The sequence below is a fragment of the Anas platyrhynchos genome, chromosome 2 (genome assembly GCF_047663525.1).
Source record: "Anas platyrhynchos isolate ZD024472 breed Pekin duck chromosome 2, IASCAAS_PekinDuck_T2T, whole genome shotgun sequence".
Classification (NCBI taxonomy): domain Eukaryota; kingdom Metazoa; phylum Chordata; class Aves; order Anseriformes; family Anatidae; genus Anas; species Anas platyrhynchos.
The window spans coordinates 131,183,644-131,208,167 of NC_092588.1; the positions used below are offsets into that span (position 1 = coordinate 131,183,644).

Sequence of the window (24,524 nt, forward strand, 5' to 3'; positions counted from 1 at the left end):
ACAGGTCTCATAACTCAAGTCTGCTTGGTTTATTTTTGTAAATTCTAACATAGTAGCTTATTTCCCTGTGGAAATGGTAGCATTGAATTTTTCACTAATTTTATACCTAGCCCAAGGTAGAGTAAGGTTTGTCTGCTATGTTGTCTGCTTTGTTCAGATATCTGTTTTACTGTTAGTTTTTGTGAATTTTTTATTTCTTTTCCAAGTAGTACAGTATGTAGTCACAAATGGGGTATGATTTTGCAAATTAGCTTGGACTAGAAAAGAAATCAAGGTGATTATTTAAGGGAAACGTTTTTTTGTGTAGTGCCCAACTTTTACTTCTGTTATCTCATGACATTATGCGGTAGGAAATGGGGGTAATTGTACTTCTTCATTTGTGACAACACCCTCTAAATCTGACAAGAAGGGCAAGCTATACCCACACTGATGTTATTAATATATCATGGAATATGTCATGTGATATACTGAAATGACACAAACTCAAATTGTAAGACTGTCAAAAGTTTTATGTAAATACTGCTGGGTAAATTTATGAAGCCATGAATAGGTTTTTGTTACCAGTCATGCTGTTTTGAGTGAGAGTAATCAGAAGACAGACCTACTGTGCAATGCCAAAAATTTCATAAGCTGTTTGTTTTGAAAAATGTGTGTTTCTAATCACAGTTCAGCTGACTTCCTCAGAAAAGAAAAGGTGAACAGGAACAGAAGAGTAAATACTTCAGAGCTCTTTTTACTGCTTGACACATCTAATTTCAAAATATCTGAGAAGAGGTAACTAACAGTTTCAAAGAAACCAAGGAACTAAAGGAAGGGCGCAACACAAGGAAGGCCCCTAATTTTGTAAGAGGATTCATGCAATAATATTCACAATTTTAAGTGTAGCTACAAAATCACAAGTATGAATGGGTTTCTCAGTAACTCTGGAATGCCTGTAACTATAGAATAAAGAAAGGCAAAGTGTGGTTAGATCTGTTGTTACTGCTAGGTGTGAACACTGGAGGGACAGGGGCAGAGTCCTTCCAAATAGGGTCCTTAGATTTCAGTAGCTTAACAAGTACTTCAGAACAAATCCTAAACTAACAGCTGTAAATAGACTTAAGTTTCAGCTGCAGAATGAAAAGATGATTTTTCTTATTTTGTTTTTATCTGGTGGGTTTTTGTTTGTTTGTTTGTTTCCAGCATTATATATGCCTAATATTTTGATTTTTCATTCCTTTTTCTTTCCAAACTTAAGCTACATTTATTGATAAATAAGTAAATACCATTCAGCAGCCATTTAAAGTATTCTGCCTTTGTTATTTTTCAGCCATATCAGTTCTGCAATATGTGGGCAGGAGCTAAGAGCTGAGTCTTTTCAGCAAATGTGGCAGTGTCAGATCAAAATGTTAACTGACCTGTTGTTTACCTGTTTTTCTTGATGGAGGATGTATGAACTGCCCTTTCTTTGGTTTCTTCTTTGTTTTATTACTACCTAGGTAATTTTACTGGAGAAATATTAAAACACACAGTTCACTTGATACTCACGTCTAAGGCTGTTGATTTTTCCCATCAGAAAAACAGCAGGTTTCATAGCTTTATCCTTGTCATCACTACTATACTAGAGCTCTGTGGGTAATGACAGGTATCTGCCAACAATCTGTTCTGACGTCTTTGTGAAAAAAAAAATCAAAACAGAGTCTCTTCATGGTCCCTTTAAAGTGTATCTTGGAATTTTCATGACACCAAAATGAAACGCACACCACTGTCATGCTTATGAACTATACTGTTTACAATACTTAGTTTTCCTCCATCGTACCAATTGTAAATCATGACCCACATAAGCTGGGATGTGGTTGTGTATGTGTATAGCAAAGGCAACACAGTAGCATGACAGACAGATGCAGTGTTTTTATATAGGTCGTGTTACCCTTCTTAATTCATGTCAGTTTACTGCTAAGACCTTAGGCACAGTCAACCAGTCCAGGATAGTTTGTCTGCTGCCTTATTAGTGTGAGATTATTTCCCCCTTTAGCATTAATTAAATGAGATGCATTGATTTGTGCTGACTCTACAAAGCCCTCCATGGCTACAAGGCAGGGGATTAGAGAGGAGTATCTGCGTATCAGTGAATACTTTTACAACAGCTGCTGGGAGTATCAATGTGAATCGAGGAATTTTGTATTTAATTGCTTGTGTGCGTGATAAAATAAACTCTCATAGGTTGTAAGTGTCTGCATTGTCTAAGATAACAATTAGAACTTGCTGTATCTATTTGTATTAGGACTTCTTAAAAATCTTCTTTTACACTTTCGGTATTCTAACCTAAAGTTATGCAAATTTACCAACAAATGATGACAGTGTTAAAATTTAACTGAGATTTTCTGTTGAGTGTTTATTCTAAAATAGATGTATTTCCCATAGGACTTTCTAATACGGTATGATAATGGGCTTATGTTCTCAAAGTGGTATTAGGATACTTTGCTATTTGGTAGCCTGTATCTCTTCTAAGATTTTTTATTTTTATTTTTTATTTGTATATAATAGATGCCATATTTGTCCATCCTATTCTGTATTCTCTTGGAATACACTGTTGTGCCTGCTGCCCTGCACTAGCATAGGCCTCTGCACTATGGTGGCATCACATCTGCTCTGTCAATGGCACATCAGTCATGAGGCAGTAACCCATCAACCCAAAGACCTGTGTTTGGTTCAGCAGAGACAGAACTGCAGATGAAGAATAGGGTTAAATATTAACAATTGCTCTCAGATTTTGAGCCTTTGATGGACAGTGCTGGGGGGGTGGGAGGGGAGGGACAAAGAAAAAAAAAAAACACACACACACACATTTGGAGTCCCATCTATTTTTCCATGGCTAGGCAGAAGTATTAATATTCTCAAGAAAGACATATATATTTTGTTACAGGTGAAATACAAAGAATTGTTGTTTTGTTTTATTTTGTTTATCCTGGAAAATGAGATCCTAGGACTTTGTATTTCCTTGAAAAAAATATGTTTAAGAATATAGCTATTACTCTGACTGCGTTTTTTTCTTGGAAACATAACATGACATTTTATTCATAAAAGCAGTAGAACTCTTGTCAGTCCTAAGGACAAAAGAGTTCATGTAAACATTAAAATGCTCTTTATGTCTGCACCCTTCAACCCAAGTAGTGGGTCTGTTCTTATACATTGAAGGTGCAGTTTGTGGGAGAAAAACTGGAATCTTACATCCACCTATTTAACCTGCTTGGTCATTAGACTAAGCTCGAAGTCCATTAAAGTCCTCCATTATACATTATCCATCACATCTATTAATTACTTTGTTCTAGGAGTCCAGATTTTATAGCCAATTAGCAATGGACAGTAAACCTTTCCTTAATAATGATTTCAATTCATACATGTAGTAGTTTAAGGCATTTGTTAACTCATGGTTCAGTAATAAATATTTAATGATAGAATAGCCACAATCTCATTCACAAAAGACAACTGCTCATTTCACAGCCTGGTGAAGTCCAGCTGATAAAGAGCTGAAATAATTGAGAAATAACTGCAGTGGGAAAAAGAATAGACCTTAGGAGATGGACGTCTCTTTCCCATACCCTTTGGGACCATGTTGACACAAGGCTCTGTACCAGAGTATCCCAAGATCTCATCTCTTCAACAATGCTTGTATGTTGTGAAGAGAAGGAAGAGCTGCAGGCAGTGTGCAGTGTTTTCTGTCAGGAGGAGGAAAACCAGCAGGCAAAACATGACACGCTGATGTCCAGTGAACTTATCTTTAGTCTTACAGTGTTGGCTTGCTATTTCACTGTCCCTCTCTAATTTTATTACTTTCCTTTCCCATTTTTCTTCACATCCACTTTGCTGCTGTCGTTCTATTTCCTTTTCTCTGTATCTATCATATTTCTGCTTCAGTAATTTCTTACTTGTTCTTTAAACCTCAACGTGCTAGCATGCCACTTGCTGTAGTTGTATTACATACTCTGTACATGTGATATAATGGTGTGATATTCCACCATGCTGACATCCGGTCCATCCCCGGGCTTTAGTGAACTGTTTCTTTAATAAGCATTTACAATGTCTAGCACAAGGGGCACTCTTTCAAGGATGATTAAATCAGTGGAAACAAGACTGAAAATTGAAAAAAGGTCCATTCATGTCTTTTTCAAATCAGAAGCTATGTACTGCATCACCAGTCTCATGTGCATATAATCTTTGTTTTTTATGTTTCTGTGTTTTCAGTGTAATTGTCCTATATCTCAGTATGCCCTCTTCTCACTTGCTAAAATGTTTACAGCATAGGCAAACTTTACAAATATGAAAGGAACTGAAATATAATAAAAACAGAACAACAACAAAAAAGCATATTTTTTTCAAAGTTCCTGAACATCTGCTTTCTTTGATTCTTGATTCTCAGGGTGATTGCTATGAATTTCTGGAGATTATAATCCTTAATCATCCTGAATTTTTAAGATCTGTTGACATCAGATGCACAGAAAGGTGTCTGAGGTGATGAAATGCTTCTCTGAAGCAGTTTCTCAATAGTGGCATTAGAATGGAATGGGATCTGTCGTTTGCAACGAGTAACTTTTAAAATCCAGATATCTTTCTTGGCTAGGGAAATATCTGCAAGCAATTTGAAGTCTGCTTCTGCCTAGCTTCCAAGGGAGTCCAGTGGCACAGCTAAATGCTAAATAGACTTTTGAGTGAAGTTGAAATAGCGAGGTGCCTGAGAGGAAGAAAAAATGCCAAGAAATTAATATGCCAAAATTTTTTTTAATGTCAGATACAACAAGGGTCTTGTCATTTTCATTCTGCACATTAATCACCTACAGAAACCAAATTATATGCTACAGTCTTTTTATTATTTCCCTTGTCCTTCTGTTTCTTATCATGGGAACATTTTTAATGGTTTCTCTCTGGTCAGGAGATTACCTTAGTAGGCTCTTGAGGGCATTGCATTCTGTTTGTGCATCACCAAGGTATTGCTTTTCGCAGGATGTCTATTTCTTTTCCCCCCTTTCTTTTTCTCTTCCTATGTAATGTATCTCTTTACTGTTCTCTTGACTGTTTTTAAGCCATTTATTTTTCTCTTCCTTTCCCTTGTCTTTTTTTTTTCTTTTTTTTTTTTTTTTTTTTTTTTTTTTTTACCCTTTCTTCCGTTCCTCCTTAGCCTCTCTCTTCTCTTGTGTCTCCTTTGTTGTTTTGACTATCATAGAATGATAGAATATCCTAAGTTGGAAGGGATCATTGACAAGGATCATCGACTTCAACTCCTAGATCCACACAGGACTACCCAAAAATCAAACCACATGTTTGAGAGTGTTGTATAAATGCTTCTTGAAATTTGGCAGGCCTGCTGCTTCCTATTCCAGTGCCCAGCCACTCTCTCAGTGAAGAACTTTTCCATAACATTCACCCTGAACCTCTCCTGTTGCAGCTTCATAACATTCCCTTGGGCCCTATCCCTGGTCACCAGTTCAAAGAGATTATCAGCACCTGCCCCTTGTGAGGAAGCTTTAGGACTCCCTTTGAGGAATCCCTTTGGTCTCCTCCAGGCTGAATGAACAGGGACCTCAGCTACTCCTCATATGTCTTCTCCTCTAGACCTTTTGCCATCTTTATAACCTTCCTTTGGATGCTCTCTAATAGTTTTATGTCCTTATGTTGTGGAGCCCAAAACCACACATATTAACTGAGGTGAGGCCGCAGGAACACAGAGCAGAGAAGGGCAATCTCTTCACTTGACCTGCTAGCAATGCTGTGTCTGACGCATCCCAGGATACGGTTGCCCCTTTTGGCTGCCAGGGCACACTGCTGGCTCATATTCAACTTGCTATCAACCAGCAGCCCCAGACCCCTTTCTGCAGGGTTTTTCTCCAGTCTCTCATCATGGATTTGTAGGCATAATCAAGGATTATACCATCAACCAACACTTGTTAAACAAGAACTTGTTCTTGTTAAATTTCATACACTTGATGATTACACAGCGCTCTACACTGTCAAGATCTCTCTACAGTGGAGACAGTCATCAGATCTTCCTAATGTAGTTACATCCACCAACTTACTTAGTGTGTGTTCAAACCCTACATCCAGATCATTCATTGAAGAAAACTATCCCTAAAATGGAGACCTGGGGAACCCCACTAGTGACTGGTCACCAGCCACATGTAACCCCTTTGCTATAACCCTTTGAGCCCAAACTGTCATTCACTGTGATGGTATGGTTCCATTTGCTATTTTGTAGCATCAGTTGAACTACAGTTAATTAAAATGTTGTTTGGATCAACTGAAAGAAAATAAAACAAAATAGTTTATAATTTGTCAATAATTTTAGTTATGTATGTCCCACACTCCATTTGATAGGCGTAGTTATCCAAGTCCCAAAATACAGTGATATCTTAGATCTTATATGACTGTGACAGACTGTGAAGATCTCTTTGAGATGGATTAAAATAGCTTTTAAAAAGCTATTAACATAGCTTTTAATTTAAATTAAAGTTTAAAATAGCTCAGAGGTTTATGGCAAATCTTAAAACAAAGTTTTCCTGAATCAGCCTGTACTTGTCAAAGTTCCCTACTTAAGGGTGTACAATATATTTAAAGCAGCTTTAATTTGTTCTTCCAGACATTAATTACAGAGACAGAAATTTAATGAATGTGAAATGGCATAATTGTGTTATAGGAGACAGGCTTTTCCAGCTTAAAAAAAAAAAAAAAAAAAAGAGAAGTTATGTTGAAAGAAACTGCGGCTTATCAGAATCTCAAGCAAACTTATAAACAGTAAACTCTTCTGAGAGTTCCATGAGACAGTAAATAACTTTTTTTTTTTTCTTTTAGTTGTTTCTTTTAACTTTGCTGTTATTGTAAATTTTCATTCAGTATTTTGTTAATGGTATGTACAGATGATTTTGTATAGCATTTAAGAAGACTTGTTGAATGCTCATTTTTGGTGAGGATAGAGTTTGATATTTATGAAGTCAAAGTTCAGTGTAGAAAAGTGCTTTGAGATCAGGTACATCTGATTTCTGACTAAGTCAGAGGTGTTGGGTAAGATGAAATGTAATCAATTTTACATCTACTACTGCAGGGCAGTCTATGTGACCTCCTCTGGTACACAAGGATACGATCTCCAAAAATATATTTTGTCTGAAACAGTGTACCTTTCATACAATATCACTGAGGTGGTCAATCAAATTATGAGGAATATTTAATGAACATGCTTGTAATTCCAGCTAATATCATTCTAGCCATATTAAGGAAGATACATTTAATGAACAGTAGTTCTGCGGTACTCAAATTCAAGATGTGCTCTGTATATTTATTTAACTATGTAAAATTTCCAAACAGAGGAGAGCTATCTGGAATAAAACCATTATCTGAATTTGGCTATAAAATATTCCAAATATTACTGTATGTTTAACAAAAATAACTCTTATGTTTTTGTGTTTAACACAAATTGGTGGAAGCAGTTAGAAATAGGTATACAGAAAAGAAATCTTTTAAGTGTTTTGATTTTTTACATTACATGTGATTGTTTGATATTGGCTGCTTTCAGAAGAGACAGAATAACTTTACAGAGAAGTACAGGTTAAGAACATAAAGATGCTAACACCAGCTGTGATGAAAATGACAGTGCTTGCTTTCAAGATAAAAAAAAAAATCAGGATATGTGAGAAACATTTGAAACTATGCCAATCATTTGAAAGTGATCTTACCCATGTATATATTAATTTTGCAACTGTGTTCATCAAAGATTTTAATTAATTTCTGTATGCACTGATCTTTTTAATCTTTAAAGTTAGCATTTGTCAACAGTAAATATGTTCAAGAACTGATACAGGAAAGGGGAGGGGAGAGTTCATATAGGTTTAGGATATAGTTGTAGTAAAAATGTAGTGAAGGCCAGCTTATTCTTTGAGGTCTTACAGCTTCTGCCTTAAATATTAGCATAAATGGCACACATCGTAGAGCTATGGCATATGTTGCTTTGAAAGAAAGACATTTTCACTTGCTCAGTGAATTGAGGCTTCATGTTACTCCCTGCAGACCATGTCCTACCCCTTTCCAACCTCTCAGGACTGATGACTTATCCAAACCAAACAGCTGCATTTCTATTCAGGGCTATTATTCAGTGTGCTACTGGGGGCAGATGGTTGTTAATCGGCAGATCATTAACGTGGCAGGCCACTCTCTTTTTCTAGCCTTAGAAAGGTCACAAGGTGTTAAGTTCCCTCACTCCAGGCTGATAAGATGCATATCTTTTGATTCAGTTGGATTTTTTATGTATAACTACAATTGACTTACTGTATTCAGTGATGGAAGGAGCTTTTAATTAAATATTTTTAATTCAAAAGAGTATTGTTTTTGTGGTATAGGAATGATAAAACAAGATGGTTTAGTGTCAATTACACTGTGGCTGTCAGAAAGTTTGAGTGCTGAAATCTGGTGAATGTGAATCATAATCAGATAAGAATGAGGATGCTCAGCTGTTATTCTATCACAGTCTCCACCTATATGTGTCAATTTTCTGCAGAATTTAATTTAGCCCTAATGATGAAGAAATCTCTCTATTTGCACAGTCCTGTCAAGTCAAACTTTGGACAATCTAAATGAACTAGACGAGGGCTTCAGGGAGAAGTGGCAGAGTGACATACTGAGGAGATTTTACTTTCTTTTCCATTCATGCAGGTTATATTGAGGAAGCCTGTATTATTCCATGTCCCTCAGACTGCAAGCTCAGCGAATGGTCCAATTGGTCTCGCTGTAGTAAATCATGTGGGAGTGGGGTAAAGGTTCGGTCTAAATGGCTCCGTGAAAAACCCTACAATGGTGGAAGACCCTGTCCCAAGCTAGATCACGTCAATCAGGTAATGTTATTCATATTAACATTATTGATATAGCTTTTTCCGTACCTCAGGTAACCCTTTCAACTGTATCAGGTATTGATGCAGAAAAACTACACAGCATGATGCAGATGCAGACAGAAGGAGATGGCTTAAATTTCCTCAGTCAGTGTACATGTAGGATCTGCTTTCACTGTTTAATCCTCTGCAAGAGTTTAGCACATTATCTGAAGCGTAGATTGGAGACAGTAAAACAATCTTAAATGCAGATTGTGGCAACCAAATTTCTGGAGATATTCTCTTACAATGGTTAAAGAATGTCTGATTACAGATGCAAAAACTGCTAAGATTCTTAGTGATGTTCTTCTACCATCTTAGATCAGAAAAATAATAAAAACTTCTCAAACACTCTGAGTGTTGTCTCAGTATCGTTTAGGGTGTTTTAATCAACCTGGACTTTGACCTTCCAGCTACACTAGCACTCGTACTTGCAGTGCCAGTGAGGAATGTGCTTCCGCACTCAACATCCCAGTTGTCCCACTAACCACGCTTGATTTTCCAGTACAGCAGAGTCAGGCTGCGCAAAACTCTTCAAATGAAACTAAGCCAGGAGACGTGATCCCAGAGCACACCGGGAGTGCTTTGAGCAGTAATGAAAATTTAGTCTGTGGGACCAAGTTAGCATTAATCCAAGTTAAACCTCTGAAGCTTGTTTTTGCTCCTGTTTGCTTGAAGAGCTTTAGAAAGAAAAACACTACCTTTTCAATTAACTTACACTGTTCAAAGTTGATTTATATTAATATTACCATTGAATTTAATTCACTTTACCAAGACATATTGAACAACCACATGATCTTCTTTGTAAATATTCAAAGATCGGAAAAAAGTGTGCTGTCAATTGACATTTGAATAAAATGCATGTACTTAATATTATCCTATTGACTTTTTGCTGGCATAGACTGAAATGGCTCGTTGATCTAATTTTTTACTTTAGGGAATGTAATTATTTCTAATTTAGAAAATAATAAGTGTTAAACTACAACTAATAAACTAAGTTTGTGATCGACTTTAACAGAAAAGAAACTAGGAGAAAGGTTGCTGGATTTTGGTTAGCGTGTAAAAATGTTTTTAAATAGTAGGAATATATTTCAATAGGAACAAATCATTGTCTATGCAATAGTCTTTTCCCTTTAATATTCGTATAGTACATAATAGCCTAGTATCTTTTCTGCATCGAAGGTGATTTTGCCTCTCATATGCAACACCATTGCCCTCTACTGGTACTTTAACTCGAATCTGTTGTTGCAATGTTACTTGGTGCTTAACAATAACAGATGATTCAAAATGTAATTATTGTAAAATGAAATTGAAATACAGTACTTCATGAGAAGGGAGTCCTGCAGATAATGTAGTAATGTCAAAAAGTTTAGAGGCTATATCTTTCAATTTTAAATACATTCACCGTCAATTATTAAGTCGGGACATCTCAGAAATGTGCGGAGGAGAATATGCCTGCATCCTAATGACCAGGGAACTGTCAGTTAATTAATTAATCCAAATCTGATCCACTATTCATTCATTTGGAAAATTAGTGATGCTACAGAATATTTATTTCAATTATTAAATATAATATAGTTTTATATATATGTGTATATATATAACATGTTTACTTGCACACATACAAAACATAATGGTTAGACTATGTCTATGCTGGCTCAAAAACCTGGGAGATGATGTACAGAGGGGCTACACTCGTAGGCAGAGATCTAAGAATTCAGCCTCTGAGGAAAGACTGCAACATGTAGTCTGGCCCACAGAAGAGAAGACTGGAGAGAATATGCAGGCAGTCTGCAAGCATGTACATAAAAGGCTGTTGCAAAGGAAGAGGAAATAATCCATTTTCCATGGCCATCATGGATAGGATAAAAAGCAGTAGGCTTTGACTGCTGCAAACAGATTTGGGTTAAGCCTTGGGAAAATTTTTAAAGGTAAGGCTAGTGGAACATGGGAATAAAGTGCTTAAGATGTCTGTCAAATTTTAAGAGCAGGTTACTCAACCTGATGTCAGGGCTGACATCTGTATTTTGGTGGGGGCTGAACACAGTGAACGCTAGATATCTCATGTAGCCTGTGTTCTCCAGTCCACTCCTGGGCCACACATGCTAGGGTGGCTCCCAAACCACTCTCCAGCTGAATGCAGCTTGATTTCTACCTGCTTCACTAGGCTAAAAGTCATCATAATTACAATAATACTATAGTCAGGATTCTTATAGGATTCTATTGATGACTTTCATAGGATTGCAATTGAAGAGGCTAATCTGAGGTTGTTAGAGGAAATAACAAGGATAAGTGAATCCCTGGCTTCAGGCATTATTTGCTCCATTATCCAGCAGATGCAATCCTTGTGCTAACCAACTGTCATGGCCTGCAGTCATAGTTACAGAATGCAGGTAGGGTCCAAGTAACATGACTAAATATATGTAATGCAATATACAGATCTGCTTTGGCTTTCTGGCAAGAAATCCAATGTTTATGTTACTGGGAGAGCTGATGAATATGCAGGTTTTAAGTATTTCTTCTTATTATTATAAGAAGAATTCTCATTTCTTACATATTTCACTTATCAATGTGAGATGTATACAGACATTTCCCTAAACTAAGGCTTCCATGTTTTCATTTTGGAAATTCTTTAAAAGAATAAATACAGTGCTACTTCTCATGGTACTACAAGTTGTGCACTGAGTCTGGTAGTTTGCTTAATATGCATTTACACCACTGATCTTCACATCTGAGTTAATGGCTACATAGACAGCCCAAATGTTCTGACTATTCTGGTTTTGTTGGGCATAGACGTAGTGATATATCAGATTTTCTGCACATTTGTTGTTCCAGGCTTTTTTTTTTTTTGTGACTTCAGGTTTACTAAAAAACTATCAAACCATCAGTGCCCTTTTTCCATCAAAACAATGTCCTGGAAAGAAATTAAAGACTTATTCAAGAGAATGTCTTAGTTGAAGTCATAGAATATTGTCTGTAACAAAAACTAAATGAATACTATTTAAATACCTATGTTTCACTCTAATCATTCTTTCTTTTTTATCTTTCATTTTTCTTTTGGGTTCATGATGATACTTTCTTCAGGCTCAGGTAAGAGATTCTAAAATAGACAGTATCTTAACATGTGCTTCCTGATTGTGCTCCACTATTTACATTATCTGCTTTTTTTTTTTTTTTTTTGTAATGTCTCGTTAAGAAAATGTATGAAAAACATATATAAATTAACAAGATACTATTTCAAGTCTGTATTCAAATATATGCATAATGCTGATGCTAGAACACAAAATATATTAGAATGACTTGAGGTGAGTAGAAATGAGCTGATATATATTGATATCATTTACCTTAAGCTCAACTCTCCTTTAAAAAAAAAAAAGAGAGAGAGAGAGAGGGAAAGTTTACCATAAATAAATAAACAAAACAGAGTTTATATGTAAATCATATTGATGTTTCTGGTACAAATGATACAGCATGAGTTTAGAGAAAATCAGGCAAATCAGGGAATCTGTCATTGGATGATTTTTTAACTTTTGACTTTTTTTTTTTGTTCCTGTGGCTTTGTATCAAATACTTTATCTGTATTATTATTACAGCCCCCATATTAGCAACTTTTGTAGATACCAAATTACATTTGTTATTCTTATTAAAAAAGAACATTAATTTTTTTCTTCTTCTATCTCAGCATGATCACTATTGCATATTTATCTTGCTTGCATGCAACAAAACTGACACTCAGCTTATATTCCAGGTATATGAGGTAGTGCCATGCCACAGTGACTGCAGCCAGTACATATGGGTTACTGAGCCCTGGAGTGTCTGCAAGGTGACCAATGTGGACTTGAAAGAGAACTGTGGAGAAGGTGTTCAAACAAGGAAAGTCAGGTAAAACAATATCATTCCTCCTTCAATTTCAAGAACCTTCACTTTCAGTCATGGCTGTATTTAATTTGATGTAATTCTGATTATAGCATTAAGTTTGTCCATTTGGCTCATATAAATCAGCAACCTTCAGTGAGTGCAGTAGAACTTGGTCTACTGATTTTGAATACAGACTTTAATTTCTAGTTTATAAACTAAAGTATATGATACTTCTATGATCTATATGATAAAATGTACAATTTTAGTGCTTTTCTAAATTCAGAATGGCCCTCTTTCTATATGAAACCATGATTTAGGGGAAAAAAAAAACACTTTCTAAGTACATATACATTCAGGAATAATAATTATGCTTATTGCAGGAAGGAGTGGCAAAAATGAATAAAATAAAATAAGAGTCCATAAATTTTCCATTGTTTACTGAACTGTTGAACCTGATCTAAGCATCTTGTATGCTTGCTCATCATCCTAGACCTCTAATCAAAGTCTAAGTAAGATTAGTCTCACATGGTATGGTACACAGCAGGTAAAGCAGTAGAATTTGTGGTTTTGAGTGTGTTGGTTTTTTTTGTTTGTTTGGTTGTTTTTTTTTTTGTTGTTATTGTTTTGTTTGTTTTGTTTTATAGCTAACTGCAACACGACACACAACTTGAGGTTATATATTTGAATAATAAAGCATAAGATGAATTCCATGTTGAAGGTCCCAAATTGAAAGTACATGTAGTGAACTGCTAAAAGTTCTCTTTTTTCCTCCCACAAGTACATAGGAACTGGCACATTCACTAGATTTTGTTCAAGATAACACCATTTCTTGTTTAAAGATTAACTTCCAGAGGGTCCTAGTCTTAATATTTGCTTGACCAACATTAGACTGCACAACTCTTCTCACGCAATAGCATCTAAATAGATTCCTATATTCAAAACACTCCAATATGAAAAATCAAAATTAATCAGTATTTCTGCTGAAAAATAGACTTCAAAATTGTCATAAAAAATGAAGAAATATAAAGATTTCATCCCTCTGGGACTAAAAACCTCTAAATTTTCATTTATCAGCACATAATGGATCAGAGTACGAACTCCATGAAGGAAATTTATGCTCATGCTGTAAATTAGTGATTAACACTAAGAATATACAATAACATTTTTAATATTTTTAGATATGAAATTATTCGTTGAAGCATTCTCAAAATATTTTTAAACTATCCATGATTCACATTATTCTGACTTAGTAAATAGGTTAACGTCAAGTAAATCACTTACCCAGAAACTCTCAGAAAATAATTGACAAGAAATGTGTAAATTCTGTGCATTTTGTCATATGGCAGTCATCTGTAAAAACAAGGATTATTTTTGTCTCTTCAGCTTTGCTTGAATATTCATAGATTAATACCTAATTCTGTTACTTCAATTACTTGATTATTACATGCTGACAAACTGTTAAAAAGCTTCAGAATCCTGTGGTTTATAGTAATTGTACAAAATCCATGGCAAATGCAGTTTATGTGCAGTTCTTTTTTCCAGGTGCATGCTAAACACTGTGGATGGTCCTTCTGACACTGTGGAGGACTATCTGTGTGATCCTGAAGAGATGCCACTTGGTGCTAGAAAATGTATCTTACCTTGTCCTGAAGATTGTGTCATGTCTGAATGGGGAACATGGTCTCGATGTTTTTTGGTAAGTGTACCATTCTGCGTAACATTTATGGTTTTAGAAAGATGCTTTAAAAATATAAGAATTAATGTGCAAAGATGCTGAATTGAGCAGTGAGTACATGTGTAAATATTTATATTTACTGTCGTCTTTAGGATCATTGATACTTGGTTGCAAATGAACTGTGCCAGTATCTTTCATTCAGTGAAGCTATTCCCAGAAAGTACCTCTTACTAAATAAAAATGTCACAAATGGGCATTCTTCAGTGTAGGGTAGGTTCTGCGTGGTGGAATAGCTTGAACTATAGCTTGTGTCTAGCTGTGATACCGTCTGTAGCAGGAGAGTATAGTCAATGTACTAAAAACGTCACTATCCCACAAAGAGCAATGTCTGTAGATTAACACTAACCACAAAAAAGATAATCCTGTGTCTCCCCTTCCCTTTCTGTGAGGAATCTCCAAGTAAAAAAAAAATAATAATAAAAATAAATAAATAAATAAATAAATAAATAAAAGGTTTCAGGACCTCTGAGTATTCAGACTCTGGTGCACTGTAGTGAAAGTGAGCATCTGGAATTTATGAATGAGATAATGTCAGAGCATTGTTAGTGAAATATGAACTAGTTAGGAAAATACCAAGGTGTTATCCAGTTAGAGTATATTTCACCTTGGGTGGTACTAAGGTGAAACAGCAGACTAAATTCCCTCTGAAATAACAAGGAAATACTTTCTTATAGGCAACAACATGAGCCCACTATTTTACATTTTCATTTTGTGAAGATACTTGAAAGGTTGTTACAGTATTGCATCTGAACCCTGAAAAGGCATCCGGGTTCTGAAATATCAACGCTCTTTCCAATTTCTCTTTCAAGCCATGCAATGGAAGCAATGTTCGTGAAAGGTCAGCTGAATTGCTGAGACAACCAGATGAAGGAAAGTCTTGCCCTCCTGCCACTGAGACAGAAGTCTGCACTTTGAACAAAAACTGCTACCACTATGACTACAATGTGACAGGTATTTGGGTCTCATATGTAGTGACAGTTTAGGACTATGACTGAGTTCCATTCACCTTACAGGACGTATTTTTCAGCTTTCCAGTCTTATCCAGAGTGAGCCATGGGGCTTGTGCTAAGAACTGATACACTTTATTTGATTTAGACAAAATATTACTGGAGACTTTTCAACTTGGGTATAGTGTCCATGCTGTAACTGCAGGAAATTAATTTCCATTATTGTTTTGTGATTTTCGCAAAATTCATGCAGATCAAACCAAATATGAACTTTTCAGGATGACATCATTGTACATTCCATTTGTAGTAAAAGTGGCTACTTCCAAAAATGTGTAGCAGCTGGCTTCCAGTGCATTTACATGTGTAAAAGTCCATGAGGACTGTTTTAGAACATCGGAATTAGAATTAAATGGGAAAGTGGATCATTATGAGTCTTATCTAAAGTTTCTACTGCCCTAATGAATTCCTTATTTGCAGACTGGAGCACATGTCAGCTCAGTGAGAAGGCTGTCTGTGGTAATGGTATCAAGACACGAATGCTCGACTGCGTTCGCAGTGATGGCAAATCAGTTGACCTGAAGTACTGTGAAGAGGTGAGTGGGTACCTGTGAGTAAGCTCCTTTCTAGTGGTACTAATTAATGCTGAGCCATCTAAGCTATACAGCATGTAACCCATCATTGCCAGATGTTTCACAAAGCTATTCATGGATTGTTAAGTACCTCTGAAATGAACAGTGCCATCAACAGTGATTTTTATACAATTTCCTTTTAAGTGCCTCCATGAAGGTATGCTAATTATTATGTCCTGAAGGAAATGACTTAGAAACAATAATTAATAAAGTAGAATAAAGGTAATAAATCTTAATCAGAACACTAATCATCATTCTAATTTGATACAATTTCTGCATGGAGCTTTGGACAGCTGCCAGTATCAATCATTTACTCAATGTGTTGGAAAATATTTCTCACATGCCATTCGGCAGCTGGGTTGAATGTTAACTTCTCGTATCCAGCTGTGCAGTGCAAAAGGTACCCAAGCTAGTGTGAAAAAATGTGCAGCATGAATGAAATATTAATGAAATGGAAGAAAAAAAGGAGAGGTAATCAGCAGATAGGAACCCTTACATTTTGAAAGACCGATTTTGCAAATGTTCAAATTATCTTCATATTTTACAAGACTGTTTTTATGGTATTTTGTGCATCAATCCTAATGTTTTTAGTCACATGGAGATAGTAATATGAAGGAAAGGGGGAAAACAACACAAGTCTTATCTGTGTAAAAATTAACTGAACTCGCATTGGCAACCATTCCCTCACCACATCAGAAACAAAATCACTAGCAAGGGGGACTAAGGTGGAGTGCCCTCCACAGCAACTTTGGTGCAGACACCTCTTTTGTTGGACCTTCCTGGCTAGTGGCTGCTCTTCAGGACATGCCTGTAGAGAAAGGAGTCTTGTCAGAAGCAGAGGGAGTCATGTGCCTTGGACTATGGTTTTATAACAATGTATTAGATCTATTTAGGCCTCTCTAACTCCCTCCTTAATCCTGGATTCTTAAATTCATAGGTTCTTAGAAAAGGCAGAAGTTTTCAGCTGAGGCTTGGCACCCAGCTTTTGTGCCAAGTTTCTCCTTATCACATACATCTTGGGATTAAAATCAAATCTAGTAATTTGATAATTTATGTCTCAGGAAAAAAAATCAGGATCTGCCCACCTGCCAGCAAGTTTCTCTGAAGTTAATAGCAGAATGCATTAATGTATTATTTTAATGTTTTAATACATTAAAATAAAAATTTTGGCTCTTGGTTTATTTGTAGGAGACAGCAATATTGATTATTTCATACGAAAACATGATATAAAATATCCATCTACATTAATATTTCAGCAGAAAAAAAAAATGACCTTTATTAGATATTTAGGGGAAATATATTTCTTATTCCATAAAGACATTAAATTATTCCTATTGTTAACCAAATAATTAATTTAAGCAACATTTAGAACAAATGTTTTTTTATACATTGAAATCTCATTGCAGAAAACCTCTGGAGCTTTCCAGCTCCAGAAGAAATGAAAGTTAATTCCCAGAGAACTAATTAGGGCAACAGAGATAACAGGGATCTCAAAAACAACTTGCCATAAATGACTGGCAAACAGACATCACTGTGATACAATTTTATTTGCTCTGTTGATTTGCTAGATCATATAGAGATACATCTTCCTGCAGAAAGCTCTTATCCGCACCCAAGTCAGACTGTTAAAGCTATTTATTGAATAATGGATTTGTAAGCAGTAGTACAGCAAGGTCAAAGGCTGAACCAATAACTGTGAGGAGTAAAACCTGTTAACCTGATTAACAAGAAAGCCAAGCTGTTCAGATCTTACCAGCCCCTTCATTCTAAAGATGTGAAAGTGAACTGTGCGACCTTCCAGGCCATGAGAAGAGAGTGCTGAAGAAATCAAAATGCGTGTACATACACCATGCACTTCTCAGTAATCTAATCACAGGCGGTCCTTCAGGTGTGTTTTGTTTGTTTTTGTTGTTGTTGTTGTTTTGTTTGTTAGTTTTTGTTTTTTTTTTTTTTTGCATTATAAGGGTAGTACAGAAATATTAAGCTCAAATAAGGTATGTGTGGTTAAAGAGACTTACGATAAGAGAAAGGTGAGATAATTTTGTAATGATTTAACTCATGAAATTTCCCTGGGCTATCATAGAAACTTATATTAGCTGTCTGAATAAAGCAGATATTTTGTTAAATTTATGTGTAGATACATTTATAGAATTAAGATTCTTGTCAATATATTCAAAGAAGGGAGATCACAGTAGCTAAAACTATTCTGATCCCTTTAAAAATGAAGGTCCCTGACTGCAATGTCTGACTTGCTTTATAATTTATGGTTCAAGAAACTAATAAAAGCCATATATTAAAAAACACCCTTCACACTGTCTTTTGACTATCACCCTCTTCAAGTACGACCATCTCCAGGACTAAAATTTCTTCTAAACTCCTGTGTTGCGGTTATTGCTTTCCTAATACATTTCATGTGATCTCATGTTTGTTTCAGTCAATCAGATAAGAAGCTAGCCAGTCATCCTGATTAGTGCCAGGATAAATCAATTTCTAGAGCTTATTTCCAAGTCCTAGTTATGTTAACATCTCTTCAAACTCTCAAGACAGAGTGATACTGCATTACTTGGTCTCTAGCTCCACAAAATTAGCACATGACAAGAACTCATTTTACCTTGAATACTTGAAAATAAAATCACCTAAAGCAAGCTGGCCCTGGTCATGTGTATAGGCTTATTTTTGTTCATTTACATGAAATTAAAGATCACAAAAGCCTGGAAAGCAGCAGTTTTATTTGTATTAGTAAGCAAATGAAAAACTTTTTGTTTTATTGACAAATAGTCTGCCTGTCAGATTACATGATTAACCTCCATCACAGGCTAATCTGCAGTGCCAAACAGTCCTAGAAACAAATATAGATGGTTTATGTGGATCACAGGGTTTATGGAACATGCTGGTCTGACAACTGGCTGCCCCTGGTGTGTATAACCAGGAGTACAGGATGCTCAGCACTGGCATTCAGTGTAACTCCAGTGTTTGCCATTCTCTAATCAGAAACCACAACTCATACAGAACTCATCCAGCAGCCCTTTCAGATAAGGGAACTACTGATCAATTTTCCAAATGTTTTCTCAGATGGATTTTGTAAGGTCTGCAAGGTGAACTCTGATCCTTCAAATGAAGGACGGAGAGGGATGAGAAAAGAATATGTGATTAATATCAAATTAGAGCCTGCAGATTGTTCCCCACATCCACTTCAGCAGCATATCAACGTCTAAGATGTGCAAATGGCAGATCCCTAGGGGTAATCTGGCCTTTGACTTTCTCCTCTTCACCTCTGTTGGGCTTCTCCTTCTGTAGTTGCTAAAGTCCAGCTGAGAAGGCCAGTCCTAAAAGAGAGAAGTCATGTTTCTCTAATTGCCAGGAATGAATTCAGCAGGCTTTGAGCCTTTGCTCAGAAGATTTGACCCAAATGTCAAGACAACTTCAAAGACTATTCTCTGGTTTCCTAATTATCCAAATTACAGATTATCCAAAGGTTTAAGGTATTGACTTTATGCGACAGCTAGATAATCAAGGTTATACTGTGCTACAGAGAGAAGCCAAGGACTCGTTCTTTGATGTATAAAACAGAACAGAAGTCTAAAATCTAATTTGTCTCAATATAATGTAATACAAATGCAAATTTAAGACTTGGTGAGTCTATCATGGTGAGGCATTTACAGTACTTGTGGTAGTTTATTTGTGGAGAATATGTTAATGTTGTGCCTAATTATTGCTCTGTGCTTGCATGTCGTAGGAAATTCTGGTTTTACTTCCTTTTTAAAGTCTTAACTGCTGGTTTTATGCCATTAACCTTTGCAGTCATTAAAATTAATAAGTTGTGAAGAGTCTAGTTTGCCTTTTTTTTTTTTTTTCCCTCTTCTCTAAAGTCATCTCCTTAGAGATATACACAGCTATCTGGGATTATGAAAGGTCTCAATGGTGATCAAGGTTCACTGGTGAGAGCCAGTGAAGAGGACAGTCTTTTATGCTGGGAAGCTGCATATCTCTTCATATTGGCAGAACTGATTTTTTTTCACATTTTATATCATACACCTAATAATCAACATATTCTTTTAACTCATTCTGAAGCTGTTCAGGCTACAGAGATTGTTATTGTCATGCTAATATTTATGCCATCAGTTCTATTCCATTTTGCATTATATATTCTCATGTGTGTTAGCTGAAATCTCTCTTCCGCCTTGGATGGAGAAAATCTGCAGCACAGGAGTTTATAAGTGGCTTTACAAGGTCAGATCAAAGGCCCATGTAGCCCACTGTGCTGTATCTAAGCACAAACAGAACTATGTCTTTCCTGTGGGGACTGCATTATTTTATAAACAAGATTATGTTTGCTCAAACACCTGTTTTCAGCTATCGGACTGTCCTCGCCAAATGTGTTTTCTCTTTGTTTAAACCTTCAGATTGCTCTACCATTAACTTTTTCAGTCTTTCTTGAGCTCTTAGAAACTTGTTGCATATGCAACATCTTTGACAAACAGACTATCAAATGTATACTCAACGTCCTCCTTTTGTTAGTTTTGAACCTGACTTCTGTCATCACTTGCTAAATAACGCTAATTTCAGAATAGCATTCTCTAGCACTAGGGGCAGCCTTGAACTAAATTTAGCTGTTAATAGCTTATACTTCAGTATTTTTATATTCCTAATTCAAAATACTTTAATGATACTTCACAAATTGTTTTGTCCTCTATCTATTCTATTGTCAGAGAATGTGGGGACTCCAACATGGCAAATGCAATTTAAGACAGGTCAGAGAGAAGCTTACTAACTGTGATCATTGACATTCAGACATCATCACACTCTCCACTGCCCTGCATCAGAAGTAGTGTGGTCAGCGTGACTAGGGAAGTGTTTGTCCCTTCATACATGGCACTCTTTAGATCACATCTCAAATATTGTGTTCAGTTTTGGGCCCCTTGCTACATGAAAGACATTGACTTGCTTGAGCATGTGCAGAGAAGAACAATGAAGCTGTTGAAGGGACCAGAAAACAAGGCTTATAAAGAGCAACTAAGAAAATTAAGGTTGTTCTGTCTGGAGAAGAGGAGGCTGAGGGGAGATCTCAACACTCTTTGCAATGATCTGAAAGGAGGTTGCAGTGAGGAGAGTGTCAGTCTCTTTTCTCAGGTGACAAGTGATAGGACATGAGAAAATGGTGTAAGGTGCACCAGAGGAAGTTTAGAATGGATATTGGAAAGAACTTCTTCCTGGAGAGGTGATCAAGCTTTGGAACAGTCTGCCCAGGGAAATGGTGGAGTCCCCATCCCTGGAGGTATTAAAGAGATGTGTGGACATGGCACTAAGGGACATGAGTTAATGATGGGACTTGTTCAGTCAGGTTGGTGGCTGGACTTAATGATCTTAAAGATCTTTTCCCACCTAGATGATTTTATGATTCTATGAAATTAGATTCTAAATGTCCTAATTGCTTTACTTTTTATTTAGTAATGACTTCATATTTCCTTAAAGCTTATTTGTTTCAGATTCACCCTGTCCAGTGCATACACTGCACTGTTGACACAGACTGGATGTTACATGCTGACCATTGAATGTTTTCTTTTAGCTTGGTTTGGAGAAGACATGGCAAATGAATACGTCTTGTGTGGTGGAATGTCCTGTAAACTGCCAGCTCTCTGACTGGTCATCTTGGTCTGAGTGCTCTCAGACATGTGGCCTTACAGGTCTGTATATATTTACAGAATATTTTAAAAACAGCTTTCTTTTTTTTTCTTTTTTTTTTTTTTTTTCATTTTCTTTTATTTTATTTGTTTTAAGTAAAAGAAGTAATATCTCTTTATGCAGAACTAGAAAATGTAGGTAGTTAGGGTAAATGACGGGGATCTAAATCAACCTTATTCATGGAAATATTGTTTTGATGAGATCATACTCAGGAGAATGAGAATTTGGCCTGAAGTAGTTTCTGACTCCAGGAACAAAGTGAGATATGGTGAATGATATATTGAGACCAAAAGAAACATTGAGGTAAATATTTTTATTTCTCAGGGAGTGGGAGGACAGGGTGTATGATTTCCTCTTGAATTTAACCAGTGGTGATTTTAGAACAACAAAACATGTAGAAGTACGTAGTGATTAGAAACGATAACTTCAAGATCCACAAAAAATATCATATTTTTAAACACAAAACAAGAAGCAGGGGAGAGAGTTGTTTTCACAGTGATCACATTAATTTGATTTTTCCCAAATGTTGCTGATTAATATGCAAGTTTTTCAGTATGTATGCAGTTCTAGTTATGGAGGAGTCTTGTTATTTATTTGTACTTATATGTATCAGAAGACTTAGAAGTACTGTTGTGCTAGGCAACTAAGATATACATACTGCTGAAATAGGAAGGAGGAAGCTCTGCTATGAAACCTCTTTATTCCACAACCTATCTGGAATATGTCAGTGTCCTTATTGGACGGTTAGCAGTGTATGGAATGCCATTTCAGCTACTAAGCTCAGAGTAAATCGATCTTCAAGGAAGAGCCTGAAGTATAAATATAGATAAGAAAATGGCAGTACTGTTATATTTTGTTCTCTTATCTATGCTATATTCCTTAGAAAAGGAAGTGATGTTACTGAGTGGGACTGTCATAGCAATTATTTTTCTGGGGAGCAACTGAGCATCCCCAGGGAGAAAGACATCCAGACTGCAGGAAGAGCTATGAAAGGCAGGAAAGGAAACAGAAACTCTGGCAAGGAAAGCACCAGCAGTGGAGAGGAGAAAGTGCTTACAGAGACAGGCAGGCATGAGGAAATGCTTCTTTGGAGCAGCAGGGGACAAAGTTTACTTAATCCTGCTGATGTAGCCTATTATATTTTTTTTCTTTGGGGCTGAGTGAAGAGTCCTCAAACCGCTGCAAAATCTTCATGGACGGACAGGGAAAATTGCTAACTGCTCCTTGGTGCTGGGATCCCACAGTTAAAAAACATACAATTAGTATTGTGTTTTAACACAGTATGTATTAACTCAGGGAAAAACAGGAGCAAACTCCAGATAAACAGTAAGAATATCCACAGAAGAGCCACAAACCTTTACCTTCAGAAGTATTTTTCCCAAGGCTTCTGAATTAGGAAATTCCTACTTTTGTTTGCTGTTACAGGAACAATCTGAAATCCTGATCAGACATCCTTCTTCATGCAGTACTGAATAAAAGGTGTCTATCTCAGAAAATATAATCCACGTAACAAGCAAGAGCCAACACATTTGCTTTACAGTCTGAGTTTTCAAATATGAAAAAAAAAATTATACAAACACAATGCTTTTCACCAACACAGAACCATCTTGAAGAACAAATCAATCTAATCACTTTGTTGTTATTTATATTGTTGTTTCTCATTTACAGGAAAAATGATCAGAAGAAGAACCATAAATCAACCATTTCAGGGTGATGGGAGGCCTTGTCCTTCTCAGATGGAGCAATTCAAACCTTGTCTAGTAAAACCTTGTTATCGATGGCAATATGGTCAATGGTCTGCATGCAAAGTAGAGGTAAAAGCCATAGGGGACTTTGAAGTTACAGAGCTTGTATAACCAGGCTCATTTGTGACAGGCTTGGATATCTGCTTCAAAGCAGTGTAACCAATTTGCCTCCATATCTCTTATACAAAAGGTGAAGGTTTATTCTTAGAGTTCACATTTGTCAACAGATAAAACAATGCCCTACAGATATTCAAAGTATGAAGGTAAACTTTGGTAGCTGCACAACATTTTTACTAGTAATCAAAATCCTTATAGTATAAAAGTATATCTGTGGAAATAGATAAGCATCCTTAGTGAAAAAGCCTCATACTAGAAGAAATCTCCACTTGAGATACTATTGTGGTTTCAATTTAAAAGCATAAGCTAGCTCAGTACTTTAAATAACAGTGGTAGCAGCAGAATATTTTTTTAGTTTCAAAAGTAAAGAACAATGCCTTTTTCCTACTCAAATGAATGTTTGAGTAGTATAGTTAGGCAAAAAAATAATAGGAGATAATGACACACAGACCAGTTTTAGTCTTTTGGCACTTTTCTCTGTCCAGCATCCATGTATTTCCTTCCACAGGATGCTCAGTGTGGAGAGGGGACACGAATGAGGAACATTTCCTGTGTGGTTTTTGACGGATCCACTGAAGATCTGGGCAAAGTAGTAGATGAGGAATTCTGTGGAGAAATAGAGCCTATTATAGATGGGAATAAGAAGATGGTGCTTGAGGAAACCTGCACTGTTCCTTGTCCAGGTAAGAAAGCTATTCAAATAAATGTTGTGTTTCAAGATTGGCTGGTATCCTTACTGTTATTGGTGCCTCAGTGAGCAACAGGAAATAAAATCCTTTTCATGTGCTTTACTGATTTGACTAATCCATCAAATGACCAATAGAATTACAGCTTAAAGACAATATATATATATATATTTTTAAATACCAGTTTTTAAATAATATAAAATGCATCTCAGCCACAGTTTGTAACTAATATGAATGTAT

The 24,524-nt window shown here is 36.1% G+C and overlaps 1 protein-coding gene across 1 annotated transcript in view; it reads left to right on the plus strand.

Moving 5' to 3' along the window:
- The window catches only part of THSD7A (thrombospondin type 1 domain containing 7A), a 281,624-nt gene that overhangs the window by 241,000 nt on the left and 16,100 nt on the right, over positions 1-24,524 (plus strand). Inside the window, exons 16-24 of the mRNA XM_038174823.2 lie at positions 8,674-8,852; positions 11,970-11,975; positions 12,634-12,767; positions 14,286-14,439; positions 15,288-15,429; positions 15,903-16,018; positions 21,621-21,738; positions 23,405-23,550; positions 24,107-24,281. Of these exons, the coding sequence (XP_038030751.2) occupies positions 8,674-8,852; positions 11,970-11,975; positions 12,634-12,767; positions 14,286-14,439; positions 15,288-15,429; positions 15,903-16,018; positions 21,621-21,738; positions 23,405-23,550; positions 24,107-24,281 (1,170 nt within the window). The remainder of the gene's footprint in view (positions 1-8,673; positions 8,853-11,969; positions 11,976-12,633; positions 12,768-14,285; positions 14,440-15,287; positions 15,430-15,902; positions 16,019-21,620; positions 21,739-23,404; positions 23,551-24,106; positions 24,282-24,524) is intronic.